Here is a 14250-nt window from a genome sequence, read left to right as displayed (position 1 = left end):
AAACATAAAACAGTTTTTGTTTTAATCAATTGCTTTTCCGCTGCCCAGCTAGGTTGGAGCCTCTTAATAACACCTTGACCAGATTCCATGCTATTCCTGCATTCTAAGTTACACCGGAGCGGTCCTATTTGGGTATTTAAAAGCTAGTGTTGTTAATATTAAAAGTTCAATCTAAAACATAATTCAGAATGCGTTTCTTCCACTTTTAGCACTTGCTAAACCAATCTGTGACTCTGGGAAGTAAGGTCTGCTTTTCAAATACCCCTCCCCTTTGCCTCTCTCTTCAAACCCTTCCCTTTCCTTCAGGTTCTACCTAGAGCCCCAGTACTTCTCAACCTTGACTGCACATTGGAATCATCTGGGAGTTTTCAAACTACCAATACCTGGGTTCACCCCCAGAGATCCTGATTTAATTGCTCCGGTGGGGAAGCCTGGACATAAGGATTTTTTTTTTGAAGCAGATTGGCCCTGAGCTAACATCTGTTGCCAATCTTCCTCTTTTTCTTTTTTTCCTCCCCAAAGCCCCAGTACATAGTTGTGTATCATAGTTGTAGTGTTGTAGCTCTTCTGTGTGAGACGTCGCCTCCATATGGCTTGATGAGTGGTGAATAGGTCGGCGCGCCGGATCCGAAACAGCGAACCCTGGGCCACCAAAGTGGAAGGCGCGAACTTAACTGCTACGCCACCAGGTCAGCACCAGACATACGGATTTTTAAAAGCTCCTTGGGGGATTCTAGTATGACGCCACAGCTGAGAACCATTGCTGTAGACCCTTACAAGCACTCGCTGCAAAGAGAGCAGGGAGGAAGGGAGATGCCGTTTAAGTGACTGCTATTGGGAAGGGAATCTGCGCTGGTTCCCACTGGTCCTTTCTGATGCTGCTGGGCTCTGCTAATATGAAGGGGTCATACAAGTATATTGGTTTCTTTGGAGGGGTAGGGCTGGGGATCAGCTTAATCCCAGCTCTGTCCCCCAAGGCTGAGCCCCCTCCCCCAGTGGCATATTCCCTCTAACTCCTTCTCTGGGATGGGCATCAAATGGCTTGCCTCCTACCCTTACCATGGTTCTCTTCCACGTGAACCAACTTTCTTTGGCACGCTTTAAGGGCCACGGAGAAGTGGAATGATACAAGGGGCCCCCAACTTCTTCCCAGGCACACATAATAGTAATAACAATGATAATCAAAGCATCATTTATTCAGCACCTGAATATGTGCCAAGTATTGTGTTGGTTACTTTATATATGTTTTCTTATTATCACTCAATCATGCCAAGAGGTATTAATCCCCATTTTATAAATGAGGAAACTAAGAATCAAAGGAGTTTTATAGCTTACCCAGCATCACACAGTAAGAGAGTTAACAGAGCAGGGTTGAAATTCAGATCTGACTCCAAAGTAACAGCATCTTAATCATTCTATTCTGCCTGAACTCAGTTCCTTTCATGATGTTAACCTTTTAATATGTTACCTCCCTTAAATAATACAGCTGCATTCTACTGAGGACTTTCGGGGATGATGGTAGAGAATTCTGACTGAGACAGGCAGGCAGATGGAGGAAAATTACTTTGCTTCTAACCCCACCCCCCACACCAACGTAGGCAGTACTTGTGGTCAAAAACATACTCTGGATCTGCATACCTTCTAGAAATATTCAGATTTGTGCAGGCATAGTTTTCGCCCACTCACCAGCAGTATGTTTCAACTTTCTGTCCTCAGGACCCACTAATCATTTACAGCCTGTTGACAGATATTTTGACCAGGGGTCAAGGTAAACACCCCCAGTTACATAACAAAAATGTATAAAAACTTTGTCTAATCAATAGTGTGTGTGTTTTAGAAAGCCTGCATAAAATTCTCTGCTGTGGTACACCATAGCGAGGGATGGTTTTTACATTTTAACAAAATGAAGGCATTCACTGCAGCCCTGCTTTTGACCCTTTTGGTCACGCTGCAGTACTCTTGGGCTGTGAGTCCTATAGGCTGCGATGCTGTTGACTCCGTGGCTGAGAAAGCTCTAGACCTGATCAATGAAATACGACGGGATGGCTACCTTTTCCAGTTGCTGCGGATCACTGATGCCCACTTGGACAAAACGGTGAGGAACTGCCAATGGCAGAGCTCAGTTGGGAGACCATGCACTGGGGGCAAATGTGACTCTAGCCCCTAAGTCTACTGTTTTGCACAATAGAATGGCTTTGGTCAGGGTTTTGTGTTTAGTTTCTGTTGCTGCTCTAGACTATTCTTTTTTCCTTCAAATTAGCGTTTGTTATTAGTATGTCCTTGACTATGAATCAATCTATAAGCACTTACAAGCACTTATGTGGAGCCCAATCAGATGCTAAGTACTATAAGAGAAAAATCAGAATAAACCATGGGCCTTGCCCTAGAGGAAATAATAATCAGCTTGCATGTACCCATAGGCAAACTGTGTAAGATGAGATATATATTTCAGTGACCAAGTGAGTGGTGTAGATGCTGGAGCAATCTAATGAAAGGAGATCTATTAAGATTGGATGGGAGAAGGCTTCATTTGGGTCCTGAAGAATGAGCAGGATTTGAATAGGAAGATAGCCTGGGTTAAAAGCATTCCAGGCATACCTGGATGTGGGTAGGGAATCAAGAAGGAGGGTGTTAGAGAGTAACCGAACATAAGCTTGGGGGTTCCAGAAGTTCTATGTGGACTATGGAGCAGCTATCAGGTTGGAAGAGAGACTGTAGGTTTGTTTGAAGCAAAGCAAGCCTGTTGTCTTCACTTAGATTATATGCTTATTTGGAATGGATTTGAGCGCCTGATAGAGATTATGGAGGGATGCCTCCCCCCCCACCTCCCCAAAAATAACTTACGCTGTGGTGGAACCACTGAAATCAGGGAGGCCAGACCACGGAACACCACAGAGGACAAGCAGAGAAATTGCTACTTGTTAAAGTATTAGAGATGGAGGCGCCACAGGTTGCAGACAACAAGAGTGAAGGAATTTAGGATTCAACCAGCAATTTAGTGATCATTAGTCCCATTCCAGGCTCTCTGCCACATGCGTAGGACACAGGATGAATCGGCACAGTGCTACTTCCGAGTGGTAGTATAGAAAGTGGATGGGTAGGTGGGGAGGGGGCACAATGTGGATGCAGGTGACAGGGACATGAACTCGGAAGCTATTTCACATGTTCGGGAACAAGGAAATGAAGATCAGACCCAGGCAGTGGGACTAAGGGCAATGAGAATGAAGACATGAGACATTTCAAAGAAAGACCATTCAAGGCCTGGTGACTGAATAGGAAAAGCAAAGAAAAGGAAGAAATCAAAGTTGATGTCACATTTTTAAGCCCAAGACTAAGGCAATAAATAATTAACGATGCCACTGACAAAAGATAAGGGAAGTTGAGATAGGGAGCTGGTCTGCAATGGAAGAGAGTAGTTTTAGCTTTGGGCAAGTCGAAATCAAGGCGAGAAATCTAAGTTCAGGAATAGAGCTGGATGAGAGGACACAGCTACACATACAGATTGGAGGCCCTTATGCGGCTGTCATCACTTATAATTCTAGGGTTGCACCTTCAACACCTCCACCCAAACGAACACTGCTATTTAGTGATGGCTTTTTAAAGCTCATGGGCCAAGCAACATCATGACCAGTTAAAAAGAACATTTGGAAGTAACTCTTTGAAGCTATTTATTCAAATAAATAGATCAAATAACACAAAGGTAGGACATCCGCAATGATTTGAAGAGGAACAGGAATTCTGTTTAAGAAATACATTGCTTTTATTGAAAATGCGCTTGGCTCCCACATGCTACTCACCTGTTGCTTTCTTGGCATTCCTCAGGAATCTACAGCTGTCTATTATTTAGTCTTAGATGTCAAAGAATCCAACTGTCCGGTGCTATCCAGGAAACACGGGGGTGAATGTGAGTCAGATGTTTCTAGACGTCCATCTGATATAGTAAGTAAACAGGGTACTATTCCCCTCCTCTTATCCTTCTTGACTTCTGTCTACTCTGCTTACCCTGGGTAATCACATGCCTGAGCTAACACAGTAAAAGAGTAAGAGCAGCTCTGCCTCTTGACTCATGAAGACTACCTTGACCTTGAGTAATATCCTCTGGAGAGCCGTACCTGGGAACCCAGTTCAAGATAAGTCAGTGGGGCTTGTGGTCCTATGGGATAGCATGACCAGCTGTGAGACCTCGGGCAAATCACCTAATGTTGCTAGACTTTTGTCTCCTCATCTGTAAAATAAAAGGAGGGGTTTGGAGTAGATGAACTCTAAGGTCCTTTCCAGTCCTGACAGTCTATGAGTCTAAGAACCTATGAACTTGTAATTATGTCCTATAAAGGCTGGTCCCATTAGCAGGAATGGCCAAAGGGTTTAGTTGCAGTTACTGTGAGGAATAGGGTCTTGTTCTGCATATTGCACGTGGGTGCTCAGATCCCAGTCTCTCTGCCACAGGAGGAGAACACAAAGATGAGTAAGCACACATATAAGATTTCAGTTCCAGAAAATAACATGTTTACACATCTAGGAGTTTTAGCATTTTTTCCCCTTGAAAATGTTTGGGATATGGTCGTGATCGATTGAAACAGCTTCTTCCTGGTTCTCATGAGGGTTTTAGATGGCTATAGCATCTAGCACACAGAAACAGACTAAGAAAATACAGGTTTTGAGAGAGGATTTGGTGAGAGAAACCACAAATAAATTTTAAACGGATAGTAGGAGTATGTTGTCTCACTTTACTTTTTTATTCCCTCGTGTTCAACCTGAGGAAAGCAGTATGCAATGACACAAACCCCTCTTACTTACAGGTGATCGGACAATGCAAGGTAATAGCTGCAACAAGTTTGGATGAATCTCAGGATCTTAAGGATCTTAGAGTGTATCACTTTAACTGCACCACAAGTTCTGGTATGGTAATCTGTTAAAATGCTACTTAATTCTAGATTAATATAAAATTTAGTCATACAGTGGTATTTATCATATAATACTATGATATACATATCAGAAATGGTCTCTACCTTCATGGACTTGATTATTACTCACTCTCTTGAGAAGAGAAAGGAGAGGGTTTTCCCTGTTCTTGGTACACTTCATTTAAAGAAATTCAATATATAAAAATAGAAATCTATGAAAGGCAGTAGAACATCATGTAGAGAATATGGCCTCTGCAGTCAGATTTGCTAGAGTTTCAATGCCAACCTCATCACTTACTAATTGTGTGGTCTTGAGGTCAAGTCGCTTAACCTCTGTAAGTTTTCCTTCCTGGTAAAATGAGGATAATTACAGTATTAGCCCTTTGTATCTTTGTTAGAATTAAAATAAGATGATCTGTGTGGTACGCTTTGCAAAGTACTTTGCACTCAGTAAGTATTGACTTCAACATCTAAAAATTATGTATTACTCTACAGTTTACAAAGCAGTTGCACATGTGTTATCTCATTTAACTTCAGAACAAGACTATGAAGTAAAGATTGTGATGCTTTCTATTTTAGAGATAAAGTAACTGAGGCTGAAAGAGGCTCAATGACTTGGCCTTGAGAACACAGCCAAAATGTGGGGAACGCATGACCCTATCCCACCAGGGTTGACTCTAAATTCCATACTCTTTTATTTACTTTTTCAAAAAGAATTATTACAGAATTCCTTTAAAAATAGCAAATCTCAACATGATTCAATATACACAAACTCAACAGCCAAGCAACTCCTTCAGGAGGTTGCCTTAAAGAAAGATCGAGCTGTATCTTCTCCTCTCTCTGAGCAAAACTTTATGTTGATGATGCCTCTCCCTCTTTGGCAGAGACAGAAAGAGCTCATTAAAATATTAACACTTTATGAGTGATGGGGGGCATTATGAATAGAGGTCACAACAGAGACTTGAGCATCAGAAGGATCGGAGTTTAAGTTTAGCTCTGCTATTGATTGGCTGATTTGATCTTGAACAAGTTACTTAGCTTCTTCAACCCTCGATTTGCCCATCTGTAAAATGGAAGCTGTTGTTATTCTTGCCACCATGCTTACATGTGTTAAGTCCCAGCATTGACACTGCCGCTTCCAACCCAGTAACTGCAAAGCTGCCGTCTTCTTTCTCCAGTCTCTTCGGCACTGGCCAATACCAAAGACAGCGCCGTATTCATCGATTTCTTTGAGGATACTGAGCTCTACAAAAAACAAGCTGACAAAGCCCTTGAGAAGTACAAGAGGGAGAATGATGATTTTGCCTCTTTCAGAGTGGACAAAGTGGAGAGAGTAGCCAGAGCGGTGAGTCTCCACTCATGTCCAGCTAGAGTCTGAGGGCCCAGACTCCAGCCTGGCAGGCGCAAACTCAGCAGCACTGATGCTTTCTACCGACCTCATTTGGCCAGCTGCCTCTCAAATTGAGGCACCTGTTGCAGCCTCCACAGACAGGCAGCAAATACCAAAGAACTGCCCTCCTGCAGTTTTTTATTTTTTGGAGTAGTGGGGAGTGTGAATATCTGATAGAGGGGAGGGAAAACCACAATCAAGATAAAGGGAAAGAGGGCCTGGCCCGGTGGCATAGTGGTTTAAGTTTGGTGTCCTCTGCTTCGTCAGCCTGGGGTTCGTGGGTTCGAATCCCAGGTGCAGACCTGCACTGCTTGTCAAGCCATGCTGTGGTGGCGACCCACATACAAAAAATAGAGGAAGATGGGCACAGATGTTGGCTCAGGGACAATCTTCCTCAAGCAAAAGGAGGAGGATTGGCAACAGATGTTAGTGCAGGGCCAATCTTCCACACACACACACACACACACACACACACAAAGAAAAGAAAGAAAGAGAGAAAGATAGAAGAGCATATTAGGGTTATGTGAGTCATTAAAAATCATCTGGTCCTGGGGCAGGCCCCAATGCCTAGTGGTTAAGTTCAGCACGCTCCACTTCAGCGGCCTGGGTTCGGTTCCTGGGTGTGGACCTACACCACTTGGCGGTGGCCGTGCAGTGGCGGCAACCCACATACAAAATAGAGGAAGATTGCCACAGATGTTAGCTTAGGGTGAATCTTCCTCAAGCAAAAAGAGGAAGATTGGCACAGATGTTAGCTCAGGGCAAATCTTCCTCAGCAGAAAAAAAAAATCATCTGGTCCTAACCTCCTTGTGTTATGATGGGAAACTGAGGCTCAGAGAAACTACCTCACCATACCCAGTGGTGTGGCTGGAGCTAGACAGTTCTCCTACCTCCCAGTCCAGGGACCCAAGCACCTCCCACCCAGAGTGGTATTGCAGAGCAGCTAGTTGACGTGTGTCATGCATTTTGAAAATGCAAAGTTAAATAGATTATGGTGCATACAAGCAATGGAGTGAATACAGTGCAATTACTAAAGAATGTTTTGGACCTATATGCATTAGAAAGAGTTTCAAGACATATTGCAGAGGGAAAAAGCAGATTACAGAACAATATTTAGTCTATGAGCCCGTTTATGTCAAATAATCAGATATATGTGTATATGTGCAACATATTTAGGTAAAGACTAGAAAGAGAAACACATCAAACAGATGATAGTAGTGTCTTTGAGAAGGAGAAGTTGGAGTGCAGGAAGGGTGATTTTTCACACTATGCTTGATTATGTCTGTATTATTTGAAACTTTTCAATGAAATAGTATTCACCTTATTATGTGGTAAATTTTAAAAAGGCAGAGACCATAAGAAAAATGGCACATATTGGTGATTTTGAATCTTCACATTTACTTTACAGTATATTGGATAGTAGATATCAATTTTTAAAATTTTTTTTCCACTTTTCATGTTCCTGAAACTGCTTTGATCCAATCTGTTCCAGAGAGGAGGGGAAAGAACCAATTACTATGTGGACTTCTCTGTGAGGAACTGCTCCATTCACCATTTTCCCAGACCCTCTAAGGTGAGTAATGTCTGTGAAATACTAGGTGACATTTAGAGAGTGCTTACTGTGTGCCAGGCACACTTATAAATGCTTTACACTTATGTTAACTTATTAACTCCACCACCACTCTATGAGGTAGATACTATTTTTATCCCTGATTTACAGATGGGGAAACTAAGGCACAGAAAAGTTAAGTGAATCATGAGAATATGATTTTATAATATACATGATATATAACTAAACTTAAAACTAAGTTTCTAAATCCATTAGGATTAAAGACTTTGCTAAAACTGATAACTAGCTTATATTAAGAACCTACACCCAAGGGTGCTTTCATTCACTGCATCTCGTTTACTCCTCTCAGTGACCCCGTGTGACAAATGGGGAGGTAACTGAGGCTCAGCAAAGTAAGGGTCTTGCCCATATTCACAACCAGGCTGAGATTAGAATCCAGTTCTCCTGTGCTCAGCCCACTGGAATTTTCCCCCTAATCATTTATAAATTGATACTCAAGAACCTGCAATAAGATCTTAATAATATTCAGCATTTTTATGGTGATAGTTTACAAAACACGTTCACAGACATTATTGCCTCGTTGGAGCCCCGTGACAACCCCCCTGAGGAGAGCAAGTGTCTGCCCCCATTTCCCTGGGACAGGAGGGCCTAGACATTTTACCACTTGCCTAAGGGCACTTAGCTAGAAAGTGTTAGAACACAGGATCTGAATGGTGGCCTTCTGATTTCGAGTCCAGGACTTTTCTGAAGTTTAACAGCACATTCTTCAGGGTCGGAAGAGAGGAAGCATTCATTAGTTCATTCTTTGGCTGTTCAACTTTTCAATCTGAAGCAGTTCTAGAATCCTGCTTAGTGGCTACCACAAAAGACATCTCCCTCCCCCTTTCCCATCCCCAAAAAACACTTAAATATCTTTGCACGGGTAATGAAAACCCAGTGCAGAAACATGGCTGCTGGAGAAGAGGCATCTCAGTGCTAACTGTTTTACAGTATTATCTCATTTAATTAAGTCCTCCCACAAACTGTGGGCAGATAGTTTTACACCCATTTTACAGATAAAGACTGAGTTTCAGAAATTTTGGAAATTTCAACTTGCCTAAAGTCACACAACAAGTAAATGGTGAAGCGAGGATTAACATAGGTCTGTCTGGCTCCAAAACTGTACTCAGAACCGCTTAACAATCTCTTCTGGCAAAGAGTTTTCTTGTTGTCCTAGTCTAACTTTGACAGCTGGGTTTAGGGGCCTCTGGAGCACAGGGTTGCCAGCTAGTTGTAGCCCCTATACTTAGAGTAGCGCCAGTTGATGGTCACTTTGATGGGGTCCATGCAAACCTTCTTTGTACTGGCTCCCTTCTTTCCAATACTTTCCTCCAAAGAATGGGTTAAAGTTGTGCAAATCCTCTCCTATACCACTCTTCCTTCTCTCTAGGCACAGGTAACTCAGGTCTTCAGTGCAGAAGGGTTGGCCTAAAGGCAAGGCATCAATGACGTGGTATTCCTCACTACCATCCGTGGGGAAGCCCGGTGCTGGTGGTCACTGGAGGAAGAGAACCACAGCAACTTGTAATGAAACGCTTTGGAACCTGCACTTTCCCAATAGTATTGACTAGGAAAGGTTGTTAAATAACTGGTAGAGATATTTGATAATATTACCCAGATTTTTCTAAAGTTTTTCTCCTTTCCCAAATGTCTGGAAGTTCATAACTCTAGCTGGGCACCTTCACACCACCTGTGCATGCACACACACACACACACACACACACACACATACACACACATACATACACTAACAGGCTTCTCTTTTTTTTATAGGTCTTTGGTTTCTGCAGAGCAGTTTTGTCCTATGAGGTAGGAGTCTCTGACTTGGAAACCCCAGAAGACATTGTCGTCAACTGTGAAGTTTTCAATTTTGAGGTAGGTTACCTAAGTAGCCTTTTCATGAGCAGGGCCAGCCTAAGTGATATTCTCACACACATAGTGTATTTTGTTCTTGTGGTTCTGTGTGTGGGTGAGAGAGAGAGAAGGAGAGAGAGAGATGAGATGGGGTGGGTGGAGAAATACAGACAGTAGGACCCTGGGGAAAGGAGTGCAATTTCTAGTGTGACACAAAAAGTATAAAAATTTTTCCAGAATTGGGGAGGGGTAAGATTTTGCAGAAGAGTAAAGTCATGACCAGCTAACCTTTAATGAATTTGAAAATGGCCTTTGTAGTCAGGACTCTAGTGCTGAGACTTCATAATTCTTAGCTTTTATTATTAGGCTTAGAACCTAAGGGAAATGAATTAGCCCCAAATTTATTTTATAAAGGTATATAAAATAAGATGCAAAACAACATTTTACATCTGTCCCAGAAAGCTTTGTTCTATACCAAAATATTCTTCACATTATTTTTTTATATCAGCAAAAAAACTTAAAATAATTCAAACGTCCATGTGCCAAACCAAAAAAAAAGGGATCAGTTTTGTCACCATGAACACGGCTCCCTAGATTTTTTAAAATATTAAAATCTAAACAAGGAGGAAAGTGAAGGGGTAAAGTGCTCAACCTTTAGAAATAAGAGACGCTTATATCACAAAGCCTCAGACTCTGTTGAGAATACGAATTATAAGGCACTAGTTTTCCAAATGTTGGTCTACAGATGAGTGCTATTCCATAATATAGTTTCACCACTTTATTTTGAAATGAGAAAAATACAGAAAGTTTTTCATAATATAACATTTATTCCATCTAAGGACCATCCTTTACTCTCAGATTATCTTTCTGACTCTTGTGTTGTCAAAATAGTATTCCTTTTGTGAAATAATGATGGTGGTAGGTGATAGTTTTTGTCTGTATTTTAAATGCCAACTTGGCTAGATAAAAATTGAGAACCCCTTTTTGGTACTTTTAAAATTGATTTGCGGAATCCAAAAGTCTGGAAGCCATTGGTCTAAATCAAGTTAAACATCTAACTTCTTTTGTGTTGCATGATAATATTCACTTTTCTGTGTCCTTTACTAGGAGCATAGATACATCCATGGTAAACGACCCCATTTGGGCCATCCCCCCCACTCTGGTGGGCATGAGCATTCTCCTGCTGGCAAGCCTCCATTTAAGCCAAATGGATTCAGGGATAACCATCCACATGATCTTGGATGCCCACCTCCTGTTGAAGGCAAAGATTACTCAGACAGACCACCAGTTCAAGCAGGAGCTCCTCCACTATTGCCCCCTTCAGGGTCAAAATGTCATCACCCCCATTTTGGCACCAGTGAGACAGATGGACCTCCTCATAACCATGGCGAGCACCCTCCTCATGGACCCCCTCCCCATGGACCCCCTCCCCATGGACTCCCTCCCCATGGACCCCTTCCCCATGGACCCCCTCCCCATGGACCCCCTCCCTATGGACCCCCTCCCCATGGACATCCTCCTCATGGACCCCCTCCTCATGGGCCCCCTCCCCATGGGCCCCCTCCTCATGGGCCCCCTCCCCATGGACCCCCTCCTCATGGACACCCTCCCCATGGACACCCTCATCACGGACACCATCGCCATGGACACCATCCCCATGGCCATGGTTTCTATGACCATGGACCCTGTGACCCACCACCTCACTGGGGCCATGGCCCCCCACCTAGGCACCCAGAAGGAAGAGGTCCAGGTAAAGGACACTTTCCCTTCCATTGGAGACAAATTGGATATGTTTACCGACTCCCTCCACTAAAGAAAGGTGAAGTTCTTCCTCTCCCTGAAGCCAATTTTCCCAGCTTCTCATTGCCACACCACAAGGATCCTCTAAAGCCAGAGATTCAGCCCTTCCTTCAATCAGCCTCTGAATCATGTCCAGGGAAGTTCAAGAGTGAGTTTCTACAAGTCTCAGAGTTTTTTGCATCTACTATTCCAAAATAAAATCTGATTTCCTTGATGGGTAAAAATGAATAATGTTCTGAATTAGAACCATAAATAAAATGTGACCAGTAATAAATGCAAAATTAGAAGTTATTTTAACCTTTTTTCATACTCAGGATAGGGCAAAATGTGGGTAGGGGAGGAGATGGCATGAGAAGAGAGAGACAAATGGAAAGGAGAGAAAAGATCTCAGTGATACAAGTCAGAAGATAATTCTCTCACTGGCCACTACATCTCTTGAGGCAAATCTCTGATCCTCAGAATTTCTTTCTTTCCTGGACTTAACTCTTAGTTCTAGAGTATTTCCTCTATTAGTACTTATACTGTAGCTGGGCATAACAAGAAGGTATAATCACTTAAAATATTATTCTTATAAAAGTGATCCATATTCTCTCCTACTTGTTATTTCTAGTCCTCCAAATTTCCTTTCTGAAAAATCAGTTCTAAATTCAATTATGAGGCAAAAAAAGTTGGGTTATAAATTGCAAAGAAGGTTGTAGGCATGAATCATGACCACAAATTCAGGTGCACAGGAAATATCGCTTTATTTTAGGAACAAATTAATTTCTATTTCAGGTTGCCATCCTACTGGGCTAAGGGGAAACTCACTCTCAGTCCTTCTTGGAGTTCCCCCACCCTGCTACTCCCCACACAAAATTATGTCACAGTTCTAGACTCTCACACAGTGCCAGGGTGTTTGGTGGTGCACAAGAAGGAGGTCTGATTCTTCATCACTGGTCCACAAGGGCCCCCTGCTTACTACCCTGTTCACATCGCTCTTTGGGTCTAGTTTATCTGCTACTTATGTATCAAACTGGGGATATATGAGTCCCTGTAAAACTGCTAACGGATGTGACTGCCAAGAGATACCATATAGCTCTTCTCTCCCTGAGATCATCTGCCTTCCATGCTACATGTCCAGAAAGCAGGGCAGAGGTGTCCTCTGCTTCGGGACCCCCAGACTCCTCTGTTTTCATCTCTTCTTCCCAGACTAGGGGCTCTCTAGTCTCAGATAACTTCTCTTTATTCATTTTTGATGCCAGAGGACTCTTTTTCTACACCCTAATCCTCTTTATTTTCCCTTCTTCCCAAATCAGGGCTCAAGCATTCAGACACAGTCTAAAAAGACTTCAGGTTCTCTCTAGCTGATTTACTGAAGCAGTTTCAGATGTGTGGTGATGGCAGAAGGTGGATTTTAGTGGGGCGGGGCTCCAGGGTGGGGGGCGTGGGTAGAGAAAAAACTAAGGGTGAGAAAGACTTGGATAAGTTCTTAGGCTGGGAAGAAGGAGGGGTCCAGAAAGATGGAGAAGTTAAACCTGGGGAAGTTAGGATGTGACTGATGGTGCACGGTCCAGAAGGAGTTGGAAAGGAATACAAGGCTGATCACGGCGAGTGTTTCAAGTGAAGACTCAGAAACAGGCCTTGGCAGTGTATATAGGCAGGATAATAAACAGGAAAGAATATGACTTGGGAGGAGGCCGATCTGGGTTCTAATCCCAGTCCCACAATTTACTGACTATCAGATCCTAAGAAGGTTACTAAACCTCTTTGGGCCTCATCTTCCTTCTCTAAAAAATGATGACGGTGGAGGCCCATTTCCCTTTCCTCTTTGGAGTATGGCTAGACTTCATTTCCTGGAGCCATGATGATGACACTCCAAATATTTAATAACCAATATGTCACAAGCATTGACCCATCAGACCAGATACAACAACCAGTCAGGACAGTCGCCAGCCATAAACAACCAGAGTGGCACCAGCTGAATGTCGCCCTGCAGACTCACATTCCTCCACATGAATATAGGGTTGACTCCTTGAACAGGGAACCGCGAAAGGTGAAATCTGGGAAGACCAAAAAAATACTTAGGTTAATAAGTCACGGAAGCATTTGAGTAGTGCTTTATAATTTATAAAGTATTTTCACAAACATTGCTTGAGTTATTGAAAATATTACCTGGAAAATATAGGATTGAAGGCTCTCAATTCATTACAATTAAATGCGTTCGTAATATGCAAACACAGTTGCCTCAAGTGAATAACAGAGTCAGAAACAATTCCTACTCTGGGGAGCTTACATTGTACTAGAGGTTGCGACAACATACCATTGATTGCTCCTTTTCTAGATTTTTTTGCTACGTGACAGCTAAAAAGTATATGAATGTTTGTTAGAATTAGTAAATTGTGGGATTAGAACCCAGATTGGCCTCCTCCCAGGTCATTTTCTTTCCTGTTGATTATCCTGCCTATACACACTGCCAAGTCCTGTTTCTGAGTCTTCACTTGAAACGCCCACCATGATCAGCTTTGTGTTCCTTTCCGCCTCCTTCTGCACCGTGCACCGTCAGTCAGGCCCTCACTCTCCCAGATTCAGTTTCCCCGTCTTTGCGGGCCCCTCCTTCTTCCCAGCCTAAGAATTTACCCAAGTCTTTTCCACCCTTGTGTTTTTTTCCCTCTATACTCAGCCCTCCACCTCCCTGAACTCACACTGGAATCTA

The 14250-nt window shown here is 42.8% G+C and overlaps 1 protein-coding gene across 2 annotated transcripts; it reads left to right on the top strand.

Moving 5' to 3' along the window:
- Positions 1 to 1870: 1870 nt before the first annotated feature.
- HRG (histidine rich glycoprotein) lies at positions 1871 to 11756 on the top strand. 2 transcript variants are annotated; one of them, XM_087439433.1, is made up of 8 exons: positions 1904 to 2095; positions 3823 to 3939; positions 4800 to 4899; positions 6083 to 6249; positions 7788 to 7868; positions 9678 to 9779; positions 10866 to 10940; positions 11121 to 11756. In XM_087439433.1, exons 1-8 carry the CDS (start codon positions 1904 to 1906, stop codon positions 11754 to 11756), a joined length of 1470 nt encoding a protein of 489 aa, XP_087295559.1. The 2 variants fall into 2 exon arrangements, with proteins under 2 accessions (XP_004424658.1, XP_087295559.1); XM_004424601.3 differs by having other exon boundaries at positions 1871 to 2095; positions 10866 to 11756.
- The last annotated feature ends 2494 nt before the right edge of the window (positions 11757 to 14250 follow it).

The sequence above is a fragment of the Ceratotherium simum genome, chromosome 15 (genome assembly GCF_057802395.1).
Source record: "Ceratotherium simum simum isolate JZ-2026a chromosome 15, ASM5780239v1, whole genome shotgun sequence".
NCBI classification, from domain to species: domain Eukaryota; kingdom Metazoa; phylum Chordata; class Mammalia; order Perissodactyla; family Rhinocerotidae; genus Ceratotherium; species Ceratotherium simum.
This window is presented reverse-complemented; position numbering and strand designations above follow the sequence as displayed.